At 59.4% G+C, this 14078-nt stretch overlaps 1 protein-coding gene across 28 annotated transcripts in view; it reads left to right on the forward strand.

The window, feature by feature from the left end:
* MGRN1 (mahogunin ring finger 1) overlaps window positions 1–14078 on the forward strand; it is a 65363-nt gene that overhangs the window by 48075 nt on the left and 3210 nt on the right. For 7 of the 28 annotated variants that reach the window (XR_010152244.1, XR_008539915.2, XR_010152248.1 and 4 more), the window contains 7 exons: window positions 118–277; window positions 3722–3831; window positions 6269–6334; window positions 7787–8013; window positions 9060–9183; window positions 9461–9927; window positions 9983–10226. Coding sequence is in view for 19 of the 28 variants with exons in the window: in XM_024349745.3 (XP_024205513.1) it covers window positions 118–277; window positions 3722–3831; window positions 6269–6334; window positions 7787–8013; window positions 9060–9183; window positions 9461–9506; window positions 10137–10226; window positions 12555–12595 (864 nt within the window). In the remaining 9 variants the exon portion in view is untranslated. Of the gene's footprint in view, window positions 1–117; window positions 278–3721; window positions 3832–6268; window positions 6335–7786; window positions 8014–9059; window positions 9184–9460; window positions 9928–9982; window positions 10227–12554; window positions 12600–14078 lie in introns of those variants that run through there. The other 21 variants (XM_024349741.3, XM_063796582.1, XM_024349740.3 and 18 more) reach the window with 5 other exon arrangements.

Here is a 14078-nt window from a genome sequence, read left to right on the forward strand (position 1 = left end):
TTTGTCATGACAGCCCCCAGGGTAGGGTGGAGTGGGGTGGGACAGCTGGGGACAGGAAGCAGGAGCCGTGCTCTGGCCTTTGGGAGGCTGCTGACCCACAAGCCCTTGTACCGGCAGCCCTCGGATGACGAGAACAGCGACAACAGCAACGAGTGTGTGGTGTGCCTGTCCGACCTGCGGGACACGCTGATCCTGCCCTGCCGCCACCTGTGCCTCTGTACCTCCTGCGCCGACACGCTGCGCTACCAGGCCAACAACTGCCCCATCTGCCGGCTGCGTGAGTTCCCTGGCCGGCTGTTTGGTGGAAGGTTCCGGAAATTAGGGACTGGCCACACCACGGTGGTCCTGGGCTAGGGGGACACGGGTCCCTTGATGGCTAAGAAAGAAGAGTTGTCATTCATCTAGTCTGTGCTGAACGTGGGCGTGTTGGCTGTCGGAGTCGATCACCGTGAGAGCTGGCAGGGACGCTAGCACGGGGCATTCAGATCTTCACGTCTGCCTCCAGCCAGACAAGGCTTGCAGAACAAAGGGCTACAGAGGCGCTCCAGGGCAGATGAACTGAACGAAAATTGATCAGTGAATGAAATCTTTATTCTTGTTTTATTTTTATTATTTTTTGTTTGAGACAGTTTCGTGCTGTCGCCCAGGCTGGAGTTCAGTAGCGAGTTCTCAGCTTACTGTAACCTCTGCCTCCTGAGTTCAAGCAATTCTCCTGTCTCAGCCTCCCTAGTAGCTGGGATTGCAGGCAACTGCCACCATGGCCAGCTAATATTTTACTTTTAGTAGAGATGGGGTTTTGCCATGTTGGCCAGGCTGGTCTTGAACTCCTGGCCTCAAGTAATCTGCCTGCCTCAGCCTCTCAAAGTGCTGGTGTTACAGGCGTGAGCCACCATGCCTGGCTATTTTATTTTATTTTTTTTGAGATAGAGTCTCGCTCTGTCACCCAGGCTGGAGTGCAGTGTTGCAATCTCAGCTCACTGCAACCTCCGCCTCCCGGGTTTAAGCGATTCTCCTGCCTCAGCCTCCTGAGTAGATGGGATTACAGCCCTGCACCACCATGCCTGGCTAATTTTTGTGTTTTAAGTAGAGATGGGGTTTCACCATGTTGGTCAGGCTGGTCTGGAACTCCTGACCTCGTGATCTGCCCGCCTTGGCCTCCCAAAGTGCTGGAATTACAAGCGTGAGCCACCGCTTTTTAATTAATTACTTACTTTATTTATTTATTTTGAGACAGAGTCTTAACTCTGTTGCCTAGGCTGGAGTACAGTGGCAGGATCTTGGCTCACTGTAACCTCTGCCTCCCAGGTTCAAATGATTCTTGTGACTCAGCCTCCTGAGTTGCTGGGATTACAGGCGTGTGCCATCATGCCCGGCTATTTTGTGTATTTTTAGTAGAGATGGGGTTTTACATTGTTGCCCAGTCTGGTCCGAAGCTCCTGACCTCAAGTGATCTGCCTGCCTTGGCCTCCCAAAGTGCTGGGATTACAGGCAGAGCCACAGGGCCCGGCCTTGTTTTTAAAATTTTTTTTGTAGAGACAGGGTCTTGTTATGTTGCCCAGCCTCGTCTCAAACTCTTGGGGTTAAGTGGTCCTCGTGCCTCCTAAAGTGTTGGGATTATGGGCATGAGCCACCATGGCCAGCTCAGATCTTTATTTTAAAGGTAAAATAGAAAATATTTCAATAAATTTTTAGCATAACGCTGGTTGCAGATCACACCTATAATCCCAGCACTTTGGGAGGTCAAGGCAGGAGGATCGCTTGAGCCCAAGAGTTCGAGACCAGCCTGGGCAACATGGCGAAACCCCATCTGTACAAAAAGTTAAAAGTTAGCCAGATGTGTTGGCTATAGTACCAGTGACTTGGAAGGCTGAGGCGGGAGGATCGGCTGAGCCTGGGAGGTTGAGGGTGCAGTGAGCTGTGATTGTGCCACCACTGCACCCCCGCCTGAGAGACAGGGGAAGACCCTGTTTCGAAAAAAAAAAAAAAAATTATAGCGAGGTGAAAACAAAGTATGCTGGGTAGAAAATTGACCAAGGAATTAAATTGGGTTTTCTAGAGCATTCCAGACATTTCCTCAGTGAAAAGCCGTCTCGTAGGGCCCCGTTCTGAGTGTCTTCCAGTAGAGGGAACAACCTGAATGTTCTCAGGGTGAAAAAACGACCAGGTCAAAGTGCGCATCCCACTGGCAGGCCCTTGCCCTGGATCCTGGAATCCCTGGCCTGGGTCCTGGCGGTGGGGCCGGAGCATAGTTGGGGATTTGCCTGCGCAGCTGCAGGACACATGCGCTTAGTAGGCCAGCAGACCTCCAAGCCGGGCGTGGGGCTGTGCGAGGACGCTGGTCTGTGCAGTCAGGCCATGGGGTCACTGATGTGTCCAGTTCCCAGGAGTAAGTGAAGAGGCTGCTGGGGCCTGGAGGGAGAGGCCGGCCGCCCAGCCTGTGGCAGATCCTGTAGCAGGGAGGGCCGGCCCAGGCTGTCTGTCGGCCTCTGGCCTCTCCTGTCTGAAAGCCACAGAGTTGCGGGGGCAGGGACCAGGAAGTGGGGGCAGGGGTGGGCTCTCTAGGAAGGTTCTCTGTGCCTGCCCAGGAGGCAGGCAGTGTTGAGGACTGAGCCTCAGGGAGGCTGTGTGGCTGGAGATACAGCAGGGCTGCTTTCCAGGGAGGGTGCCCTGAACCGAGTCCAATTCTGGAATCTTCAGGTGTGTGGGGTCGGTGGGTCGGGGCCATCAGACTGGAGTTCAGAGCTCCCGTGTGGCTTTTAGCCTCAAGGACGTGGCGGTAGAGGGGCCCCTCCCAGGCGGCCGAGGGCAGAGCCTGCTATTCTCAGTAGAAATTGACACAGAGGAGGCCTGAGGCCCTGTCCCTGGGCTGACGGCAGATGCTCTCTCCTGTTTTGGTTTGTTGGAGGTGGCTAGTTTGGTTTGGTGGTTTGGTGGTTCGGTTTCCTGGCCTGCACACGTCACTAAAGGTGTCTCAGGAACATTCTACAGCAGCCTGTGGGGCCCTTGTGTGAACAGGACTGGCCCTGTGGGATGACAGGGCATCCTAGGTCCTGATTTATCTTCTCTGCTCCCAGTGGCTGTTGTCTGTGCCCCTCAGCTTCCCCAGCGTGACGTTTTTGCCTCAGTTTCCCCGGCGTGAGTCCCCACTTCAGCTTCCTCAGCATGATGTCCTTGCCTCAGTTTCCACAGCATGACATCCCCACCTCAGCTTCCCCAGTGTGATGTCCCCGCCTGCCATCCTGTCCTGCAGCCAAGAGCTCCTCTGGGCTCAGCCAGGACTACTGATTTGCAGTCACGTCCTGTCTCGGGTGCAGCCTGGAGCTTCAGGGGTGTGATGCTTTGGGGGTCATGGCCACCAGCCTCTTGGAAACACCCTCTGGAGCCCCGCCTTGGGCAGCACTGCATGGCCTTGCTGTGTTTCCTGCCCGGGGCCATTTCATTAATACTGTGTTTGCGGGAGTTCTGTCTCTCGTCTTTGGAGCCCCCTCTCCCTCTATTTCTGTAAAGGGAGCTACTTCTTTCTTTCTTCCCCCATCTTTCCTGCCTATTAAATTCCTGCTCCTTAAAACTAAAAGAAAAAAAAAGACCGTTGTGATCTGGAAGCGGGGTCACCCCAGGACCCCTATGGTGTATGGGGGGGTGTTGATCCCTGGGGCTTGGAGGGTCCCCTCGGGGCTGGGTGTGTCGCCTGGGCCTGATCTGAGCCCTCCTTCTGCCGCAGCGTTCCGGGCCCTCCTGCAGATCCGGGCGGTGCGGAAGAAGCCAGGAGCCCTGTCCCCCGTGTCCTTCAGCCCCGTCCTGGCCCAGAGCCTGGAGCATGATGAGCACTCTGTAAGTGCCGCCTCCTGCCTGCGGGATGGGCGGGAGAGGGGCATGAGTGCCTGGGCCAGGCTCAAGGCCCAGACGGTCCAGCCAGCAGCCCCGTGTTCTCTTCTGTCCAGTGGGCAGGCATGGCCCCCATGGATGGCTGTGAGGCATGAAGGGGGTGGCCAGGCTGGGCCCTGGGGTGCCGCTGCTGGGAACAGCGCTGCTGCCATCAGTACCAGAGCCTGCCACAGGGCTGAGCGCGGTCGAGGTCTCGGTGGAGCCAGGTGCTTTTTTTTTTTTTTTTTTCTTTTTGAGGCAGGGTCTCGGTCTGTCACCGAGGCTGGTGTGCACCCAAAGTGGTGCAATGTCAGCTCACTGCAGCCTCGACCTCCCGCCTCAAGCAATTCCCCCATTTCAGCCTCCCAAGACGCTGTGACCACGGGCGTGTACCACCACGCCGAGCTAATGTTTTGTATTTTTAGTAAGGTGGGGTTTCCCATGTTGCCCAGGCTGGTCTCAAACTCTTGGGCTCAAGTGCTAGTCCTGCCTCAGCCTCCCAAAGTCCTGGGATTACAGGCCTGAGCCACCGCCTCCACCCCGTGGTTCTTAGTGAATGAGCCATGCTGTTTCCCCCATGAGCTGCTGTGCAAGGGGCACTGGTGACTCTCCTCCCACGCTCCAGGCCCACCAGGCTCCCTCAGTGGGGACCTTAAGGGCAGACCCTGCTTCAGCAACACAAGGGAGGTGGAACCCTGGCTTCAAGGACCCAAAGAGAGACAGAGACATGGAGAGAGATGCACAGAGAAACACAGAGACAGGGCGAGAGAGAGGTGGAGAGACACAGGGAGAGGCAGAGACAAATGTGGAGAGACACAGAGACAGGATGAGAGAGATGTGGAGAGACAAAGGGAGAGACAGAGAAAGATGTGGAGAGACATAGGGAGAGACTGATGGAGAGATAGGAAGAGACAGACAGATGTGGAGAGACGGAGAGACAGATGTGGAGAGACACAGGGAGAGACAGAGACGGGGATGGGTGGCAGGGGCTGTGGTGGGCAGGGAGCAGAATGGGGGAGTTGGACAGTGACTGGTTGGGCCCGGGTCTTAGGCCCCCTGCTCCCCACTGGCCATGCGCATTGTCCGATTGAGTGCCTTTCTTGGCTCTTAGCTGTGGCTGTTATGAGCCGTTGGTTCTTCCAGGCTCTGCTGCCTCTCTAAACAGAAAAGAGGAGCAGAGCCCTGAGGACTGGCGTTCACAGACAGCGCCTTTGCTCTAGAAGGCTCCTCGCAAGCCCCCTTGATCAGGGCCTTGACCTGGGCCCTATGGGCCTCCCTGGCAGCAGGTGCAATGTTTCTGAAATGGGGTCAATGTTTAAAAGTCTGGAATTTCCCTTAAAACCCAGATTTTGGGTTGGTCTTTTAAAATCTGACATGGTCTTGATGCTAGAGGAGAAACATGGCTTGGGGGTCCCTGTCAACCCAGGCCCTCTAGGCCCCTGCCATCGTGGGGCTCCTGGCACCACGCTCTCCAGCACTTTTGATGTTGGCTTTGATTCGGAAACGCTGCGTGTGCTCAGGTTTTTGGTGGAGAGAGAAGCAGCCCCTGAGGGATTTGCCTCTGAGAGGGTTTCACCTAGGGAGTGATCCATGCTCAGGCGTGGCTAGGTTTATTGTCACTTGTTTTTGCCCCTCCCTGTTTGTGTTCTGGTGGCTGAGGGTCCAGTAGGTCCCTCCATGTTTGTCCCTCTTATGCTGAGTGAGCTGGGTGGCCGGGGTCCGAGGTGTGACCAGGCAGCTCTGACCTCCACATGCCCCCAGGGCTGGCATCCAGCCAGGGAGCCGCCGTCCTCTCTGCATGGAGCAAAAGCAAACGCTCCTCCTCACCTGCCAGGTTCCTGTTGGAGCCTCTTCCACGTAGTGACAGAAAGAGCCACCATGGGTGTTCTCTCCAGCGAGTCCCTAAAGATGATGGTGGGGTGGGTGGGTCTGGGGCTGACTCTTCTCCCCAGCCCTCTTGAGGGGTTCATGGTTGGTGATAAGTGAGCGGCCGTGCCTGGGCACCGGCTGGCTGGGGGACTTTGACCAGGGTGGTTTCAGGATCTCCGCCCTGCACCCAGCCTGCATTAGGCAGCGTTCAGCTGCCCTCAGGTCCACCTTGGCCAAATCTGTTGCCCCAGGTGACCCAGACTGCGGGGGGACAGGCAATGGGGATGAGATTGGGCTCCACAGCCTCCCCACTGCAGCAGCTCAGCTCCTGGGAGCTGCCGAGACGCACTCATGGCCCACCCAGACCCGAGTCAACCCTCACTTAGGACAGTCCCGAGATTCACGCCCACTGGAAGCTTGTGAAGTTCTGGGCCACGGTGTGGCAAGAGGACAGCCAGTCAGAGAGACCTGTCCAGCCCACTCCAGGGCCACATGGGGGTGGTAGTTGTAAAACATATGATTTTTATCTTGACAGTGTCCCTTTAAAAAATCAAAGCCGCACCCCGCCTCCCTGGCCAGCAAGAAACCTAAAAGGGAAACAGTAAGTGTCTGGTCCTCCGGCTACGTTTTTTTGCCCCTGCCCTCATTTTTAAACCCACGACAAGTAGGGGACATCGTTTCCGCCCCAGGCTAGTGTCTGATTCATATAACCTGTCAGCTCCACTTTCCCAGTCCCGGCCTCCCTGCCCAGGGAGTTTGTGGAACCGGAAAAGCTCTCGGTCCGTGGGCGAAACGCCAGGTGCGCTGGCCCCGCCGCCCTCCCCTCAGCTTTGCCTCCACCCCGCGTGGCCCCCGTGCCGTTTCCCTTTTTTTTCTTGCTGGCAGTGGAATGGACGTTGCAGGCGGAACTAACGTCGCTGCTGCGTTTTGCAATCGCGCCCCGCGCATGCTTCTTGGCCCCGTGTCCCGCTCCTTTACCCTGCGGGTTCGAGCTCCTTGGGCTGAGCTCTTTGGTTTCCTTGGGCTTTCCTTGTGCCCCAGGGAGCAGGCAGGGGGACCAGCACACAACCACCTGGAGCCTCCGTGGCCCAGGCAGACCCAGCCGAAACCCTGTGTGCGTTGGTGTAGAAGGTGGAGGCCACTCTGGAGCCACCCGGACCGTGTTTTCCTTTCTAGAGGGGTGAGGGGATTCTGTGTGGTTATTTACCCTTAACTTGGAGGCAGGTATGGGAGCAAATGTGGGGTACACAGAGGTCCAGAAAAGCATCCCGGGCTCAGTGCCCGGGCCGTGCCCGCTCCCCCATTTCTCCCCCACCTCCCCGTGGTCTCCAGGCATTCCGCACCCATCTCACTTTCCCCTTCCTTCCAGGAGCTCGGTCAGGCAGGCCGGGGTCTCCCGAAAGGAGCACTGACGAGCGTTTTGCCCCTCAACCTGGTTTTGTGGGGACAGAGCAGGGGCCCCCGCAGTCTGACTTCCGTTCCCCAGAACCTGGGCATTTTCCTTCTTCCTCAGCCTTGTTGATTCTGTCTGCTCCCAGTGAGGGAAGAACAGTGGCTCTTAGCCAGGGTGCCCGTTAGAACCACCTGGAGCAGGTCAGCCCCCAGAGGCCCGGGCAGGGCACAGCTCCCAACAGCTCAGCTCTCCCTGGTCCAGGACGCCCCTGACCGTGTCTCTCGCCTCTGGCATGGCTTTGCTCTGCCCCCGCTCCCAGCTCCTGTCTGTCACTAACCCTTCACTCTCCACCTGGGGCCAGGCGGGACTGAAAGCCAGGGAGGGGCTGGTTGAGGCCAGGGCTGGGGCGGTTCTTGGCAGATGCCCTCGTGCCTGTCATCCCAGGCACCAGCGTGGGCATTTGGGCATCCAGCCCCGTGCTGGAGCTGATGGCTGAGGCAGGGAGGGCATCGGTGCTGCCAGGGAGCTCTTGGCCACCCTCTGAGGGTGGGGGAGTCTCAATCCCCCAAAGAACAGAGTGGACAGGAGGTCATCAGGAGGAGCGTCTGGGGAGCAGGTGGTCCCTGGGCATGAGCCCCCTCACGCACCCTGTCCCTACAGAACTCTGACAGCATCCCACCTGGCTACGAGCCCATCTCGCTGCTCGAGGCGCTCAACGGCCTCCGGGCTGTCTCCCCGGCCATCCCCTCGGCCCCTCTTTATGAAGAAATCACCTATTCAGGCATCTCGGACGGCCTGTCCCAGGCCAGCTGTCCCCTCGCGGCTATCGACCACATCCTGGACAGCAGCCGCCAGAAGGGCAGGCCGCAGAGCAAGGCCCCCGACAGGTGAGCGGCAGCCAGGCCAGGTGCATGGCAGGGTGTGTGGTGGCACGCGTGCGGAGCGGGTGTCTTTGTGGTTTTAAATCAGTTTGTGATGTGTTCTGTGTGGCGATTCCCCAGAAGGACTCGGAGACCCCGTATCAGGTTAGACTCATGGGTAAAGTTTATTACAGCAAAGAACGCAGCAGACGAGGCAGGAAGAGCGTCCGGGCAGCTGGAGGCTTTGATCCCCCGACCAGGGCCACACCGGCGTGCAGGCGCATACGTGCTCTCGAGCAGGAAACTGCAGGGGTCGGTGCTGTGTCTCTGCTGAGGGGAGCCCCTTTGAGCCGCTGGGTTCCCAGACTTCATTGGGGGGCTGGCCACGTAGGCCCACTCTGCCGGTGACCAGCCAGGGCAGCCGAAACTCAGGACCTGACAGTGACCCAGGCACACTCACTGCTCTTGCCGTTTGCCCGTGACGAGCCACGGGGCACGGTCCCTCTCCAGGCGATGAGTGCATCATCCATCACTCATACGACAGCCTTCCGAGGGCCTGGCTCCTGGGGTTGGCCACGGGTCATTCGTGGTTCCCCTGGAGCCTTGAGGTGTATGGAGCGGCGGCTGCCAGGGGGACTCTGTGCCTCAGGCCTGTCGGTTCTCGTAGAAGAGTGTCAGGAAGGCGCGGGTTCTGCAGGCCTGCCCTGGGCACCCTCCATGCCCACGAGGAGGCAGCGCCAAAGCTCAGAGAAACGGGGGCCTCTGTCTCCTGCTGCTTCTCCTCCCCAGGAACCACCAGCCGTTTCTCTTCTCCTTCTAGAAAGAAAAGGAAGGCTAGGCCTGTGCCAGTGTGCGGGGAGCCCCTCTGTCGGGCGGGTCTGTGGTGGCCGCTGTTGCCGGTTGGCCATTTGGGTTGGTCCCGGTGGCTGGTGATGCCCTTCTCCAGGGAGTGTCCTTGCGTGGGTCCTGGCAGGCGTGTGCAGGGGCCCCCAGGTGCCCTGCATGGCTTTGGCAGGGTTAGCCTTCCTTGTCGTTATCCTCTCACCCCTGCCCACCCTCTCCTCTGTCCCCAGCACCCTACGGTCCCCGTCTTCCCCCATCCACGAAGAGGATGAGGAGAAGCTCTCCGAGGACGTGGACGCCCCTCCCCCACTGGGTGGCGCAGAGCTGGCCCTGCGGGAAAGCAGCTCCCCTGAGGTGAGGCCCCCCCGGGGAAGCTTTGCGCACCCGCCCAGGCCAGCCCTCCTCCAGCTTCTGTCGCTGGAATCAGACCCCATCCCACTGCCCGCCTGGGCGCTCCTGCGCTTGTTGGCTCTTGCTGAGCCGCGTGGCTCCTTAGCCTCGGTCTGTGGAGGCAGCACCCCCTGGTGGAGCGGCTGTGCGGTCCCGGGAGGGCTGTGCCTGGTGGCGGCTTGTCCTGGAGTGGTGGCCGCGGCTCTCTGAGCTCTAGGCTACTTTCCCCTTTGTTTCCTAGAGTTTCATAACAGAAGAGGTTGATGAGTCGTCGTCACCAAAGCAAGGTGAGCGCCTCCTTCCATGGGCACAAACCGCATGCAGGGACCAGGCAGCCCTGGCTTACTGGGGCCTTAGGGCTCTAGGTGGTGTTGGGCCAGCACCTCTTCTGCCCCAGGAACCCTCGGCCAAGAGGCCCCCCTCGGCGGCACTGGGATCCCGGCTGGGAGGGACTGAACAGGTGACTGGGTCAGGCTGCGCTGTTCACCCTGCAGGGCTGTCTGCCTGGGATGGGGAACACCTGCCAGCATTCAGTCCTGGTTTTGAAACACGAGTGTGTAATGTTTCTATGACCAAAAAAAAAAAAAGCCCTATGCTCTGAACATCCGGGACACAGTGTAAAAAAGGGGAAAAAAAAGCCCCATGCTGGGGGATGGGAAGGAGGGAAATAGAAGGGAAACACCCAGCTTTGGGGTCCCTGGAGAGCAGGTGGGGTCACGGTGGAGTCCTGCTGGAGCGCAAGCCTGGGGTCCCTGGAGAGCAGGTGGGGTCACGGTGGAGTCCTGCTGGAGTGCAAGCCTGGGGTCCCCACAGTGGCTACAGAGCCCTTGGGTAAGAGAGACGGCCTCCTGCCCAGAGGGACCTGCCGGGGCCTGGTCCCTGCCTTTAGGTTCCGTAACCTCATCCTCTGCCTGCAGGGACCCGAGCAGCTTCCATTGAGAATGTCCTGCAGGACAGCAGCCCCGAGCACTGTGGCCGAGGCCCACCTGCTGACATCTACCTGCCAGGTAAGGGGCTGGGGGTCTGGGGGTGGGGGGCTGGGTGCCTGTCTTAGTCCCCAGGGAGGGGGCCCTGCTCTGATGGTCGGTGCATAGCAGCAGAGGCTGTCCATTGGAGCCTGGTTCTCTCCCTGGCTCTCAGCCATGCCCCTGCTATTGACCGTGAAGCAGGATGCGCGCCAGGGCCATGGCCACAAAGCAGCCTCAGGCAGGGCCTGGCTCTTGGGAGTGGAACCTGCACCAAAGCCCCTTCCCTCCCTGGGGCCACATTGGCCACAGGAGGTGAGAGAGGCGAGAGAGGCTGCCTGTGAGAGGATGGGGTCCTTTTCCCTCTGCCTGCTGCTCACACCAGGAGGGCAGATCCGGCCCCACTGGGATCACCACATCTTCCCCCACTCCTGGTCCTATCGTGGGCCCACAGGCCCCATGCTGGGTGCCACATGAGCTCCTGGCAGTGCCTGAGAGCTGCAGACAGAGCAGGAGCAGGTGCCACATGCTGTGCTGGGTAGCGGGGGGCCCTGGGCCACAGAGCACAGGGGCAGTGTCTTCTGGGTCACCCTGCCCCGGGCCTGACAGAGGCCACCTGATGCAGCAGCACATCCCAGGCCAGGCACAGAGGACGGCGGGGGCGCCAGGCGCCAGCGGGGAGCAGCAAGGCAGCAAGGCCGGGACAGAGGGTTGCTCTTCTCACCTTTCCCGGAGGCTCGGGCCCCAGACCCCATCAGCCAAGCACCTTCGTGTTCTGCTCTGCTGGGATAAGATCCTCAGTTTCGAATCCTAAGCTCTAAAGACCGGGAGGGAATTGGGGGCTCTCAGACTTGTGTCTCAGCACCTGCCACGAGGCTGTCTGCGGCTCTAGAACTGGGATAAACAGCCACGGTGCTTTCAGACATGACCCCAGAGGCACTGCTTAGGGAGTGTGGCTCTTCCCTCACGGCTGCCAGGCTTCACCCGCTTCCTGGCCCCAGGGCCCACCATTGCTCAATCCTCCTGAGTCACCTGGTGACCTGGGGCCTGACATTGGGTGTTTGTGACGTGCTTTAGTTGGAAAGGGGCTCTTGTGCCCCCGGACTCTGGCTGAGCAGTGGCCTGTGCTCACGGGCTGGGCGTGACAGGTCGCAGGTGCAGGAGCAGGCACTGCCTCTGGTGCCCTGATGACCACAGCGGCCTGCCCCGAACAACTCACAGCAGAAGGTGTGTTTAGGACCAGCTTACCTTAAAGTGACACAGAATTCGAGTAAGGTCTTTCAGAGGATCTCAAATATTTCATTCTGATTAAAAACTTGGGGGGTGATCGGGGAGGGGCCAGAAGGACCTCAGCTTCTGGGAGCCACTAACATGATACCTGATCCTGCAGGGTGGCCCTGTGGGGGAGCATCTCAGAGGCTGCGCCTCCCCTCTGTGGCCAGGCCTGGGAAGGATTGGGACAGCTACAGAGGAGGCCCACACAGAGGAGGCCAGGACTCCGAGTCTCATGCCCCACCCACAGGGGAGGGTCTCGGGCCTTCTTCAGGCCCACAGACGGGGACAGGCAGTCGTCATCTGTGGAGGCGGTAGAGGAGAGGCCGAGTCTACATCGGGGCAGCCTGAGGTGAACTCCTGGGCCCTGGGCCCCACTCTTGGAGTTGGCTGCTGCTGAATGCCAGCAGGTCAGCCTGCACGGCCTCAGTTCTGAGCCACAGAGAGCACATGTGCCTTTGGGGGCTGTGTGGCGCCATCTCCGTGGCTGTCAGCCTTGTCAGCACAGGTTTCTGTGTGTTTTTAAATCCATGTGGTGGCCCCTCTGTTCCACTGACTTTTTCACATCACAGAGCCCTTGACTGTCTATCCGTGTCTGTGCGTAAGGCATGAACACACGCCAGAGCCTGTGGTTTCTCATAGGGGTGCAGCCGCTGCCTGGCGGGGTGGGCGGCATCACTGAACCCTGCTGTTCCTGTAGATGGGAGGGCCCATGAGATGGTGTACACTGGGGGCCCTGGTGTCTTGGACTTGGCCCTGAGCTCGGTCCTGTGTAGCCTCAGCCCCCCACCCAGGGCCTTCACTCCTGAAACCAGAGGTGGACTGCGCCCGTTAGGTCCTTCATGCGCCCTTCCCTAGGCTGCGGCAGCGGGAGGTATGGGAGGGAGGGGCAGGGCCAGTGCGCTCCTCCGCGTTGAATTCTGGCTGCGCTCTGCCTCCCAGCTGTGGTTCTCCTTGTGGTTCTCTGTGGTTGCAGCAGAGTGTTTGTTTCTAGACGGCCTCGACCCTGTCCCCAAGCTGGTGCCCTTGCTGTGGCTGTGCCGGCTGCTGCGCGCTTGCTAACTGAGCTTCCGTCTGTCTCTCCCCCTCTCCGCGCAGCCCTGGGGCCCGACTCCTGCTCTGTTGGTATAGACGAGTAAGCCGGTACGTGACCTTCCAGACGCGCTTCGGGGGCTCTGACGCGCGTCCTTGGAGAGAGGAGCCCTCCCCTGCTCTCTGGCGGGGGTTCCTTCTGGTTTTTGGGTCTTCGTCCGCATCCGCGTCTTCCCAGGGGCCCTGGATTCCGAATCCAGAGCTCTCCAGTGGCTGCTGCACCTTCCCCCAGAAAGTGGCCTCCTGGGGGGTCCTGACTTTCGGGGCCAGAGGTCTCTCCATCTGGACTAGGCGGCTGGTCAGGCTCTTCTTCCAGCCTTGAGGGGCCCTGGAACAGTCCCAGCCCAGGCAGTGAGACAGACACAGCCCAGGTGCGCCAGAACCTCTGTCCACTGCGGGAGGCAGGAGCTTGAGGGATGAGGGCAGCACCGTGGAGGGAACCCCAGGGAGACATGGGGTGAGCGTCCCAAGGGGAGAGACCTGGGCCTGGCCTTGTTCCGGATGGTCCCACCATGAGTTCGCATCGGTCCTGCAGCAGACACGTTAGGACGCTCAGCAGGTCCACTCCCGTGTTCCGGTCATGGCTTTAACAATTCATGGGGAAAGAATGCGCCCCGATTGGGAGAGCCCCTGGATCACGTCTTCCCAAGCTCAGTCCCTGTCTCTTGGAGGGAGTCCGTCCTCGAGGGGCCCTCTGGTGCCCAGGGGAGAGTATCTTGCGTCCTGTCCTGAGGGCGTCCGCTCACACAGCCACCTGCTCCCCCGCTCCCTCCTTCCCTTGTCAGCATGGCCACCGTGGGCCTGGCATCACCATGGGCCTGGCAGACAGTCCCTCGTGGGCTGCCTTTGTGCCATGAGCCCACCTCTGCTGCCGACTCACCTGTCCCTCCCAGTACTGGAACCTTCTGGAACACCAGCACTAAAAGATAGGAGGCCCTGTGAGGTTGGCATCCCCCATCCCCCACAAGAGGCGCCCTCTACCAGGGTGGCCTAGGTGAGTGTTTTACAGAAGGCGGCTCTGTCCAGGCAGTGGTTCACACATATAAGCCCAGTACTTTGGGAGACCAAGGGGATAGATCACTTGAGCCCAGGAATTCAAGATCAGTGTGGAAAACATAGACCCCCTCTCTATAAAAAATAAAAAATTGGCTTGGGTGTGGTAGCTTGTGCCTGTGGTCCCAGCTACTCAGGGGTGCTGAGGTGGGAGGATTGCCTGAGCTGGGGAGGTCAAGGCCCACTCCAGCCTGAGACGCTGTCTCAATAAAAAAAAATACACACACACCCACCCACCCACTCCAGCCTGAGACCCTGTCTCAAGAAAAACACACACACACACACACACACACACACACACACACACACACACACACGGGGGAGAGAGAGAAGGCAGCTCCAGGAGTGCCACCAAAATGTAGGCAGACGGATTGGGGACCCTCTGCCTTCCCAAAGGGTCTTGGCACACATGCTGCGTGCAGCTCTGGTCTGCCGAGGCCCATGCAGCCTGCTGGGAGGTGCCTGGCTGGGGGTTCA

This window comes from Pan troglodytes, chromosome 18, assembly GCF_028858775.2.
Source record: "Pan troglodytes isolate AG18354 chromosome 18, NHGRI_mPanTro3-v2.0_pri, whole genome shotgun sequence".
Lineage (NCBI taxonomy): Eukaryota > Metazoa > Chordata > Mammalia > Primates > Hominidae > Pan > Pan troglodytes.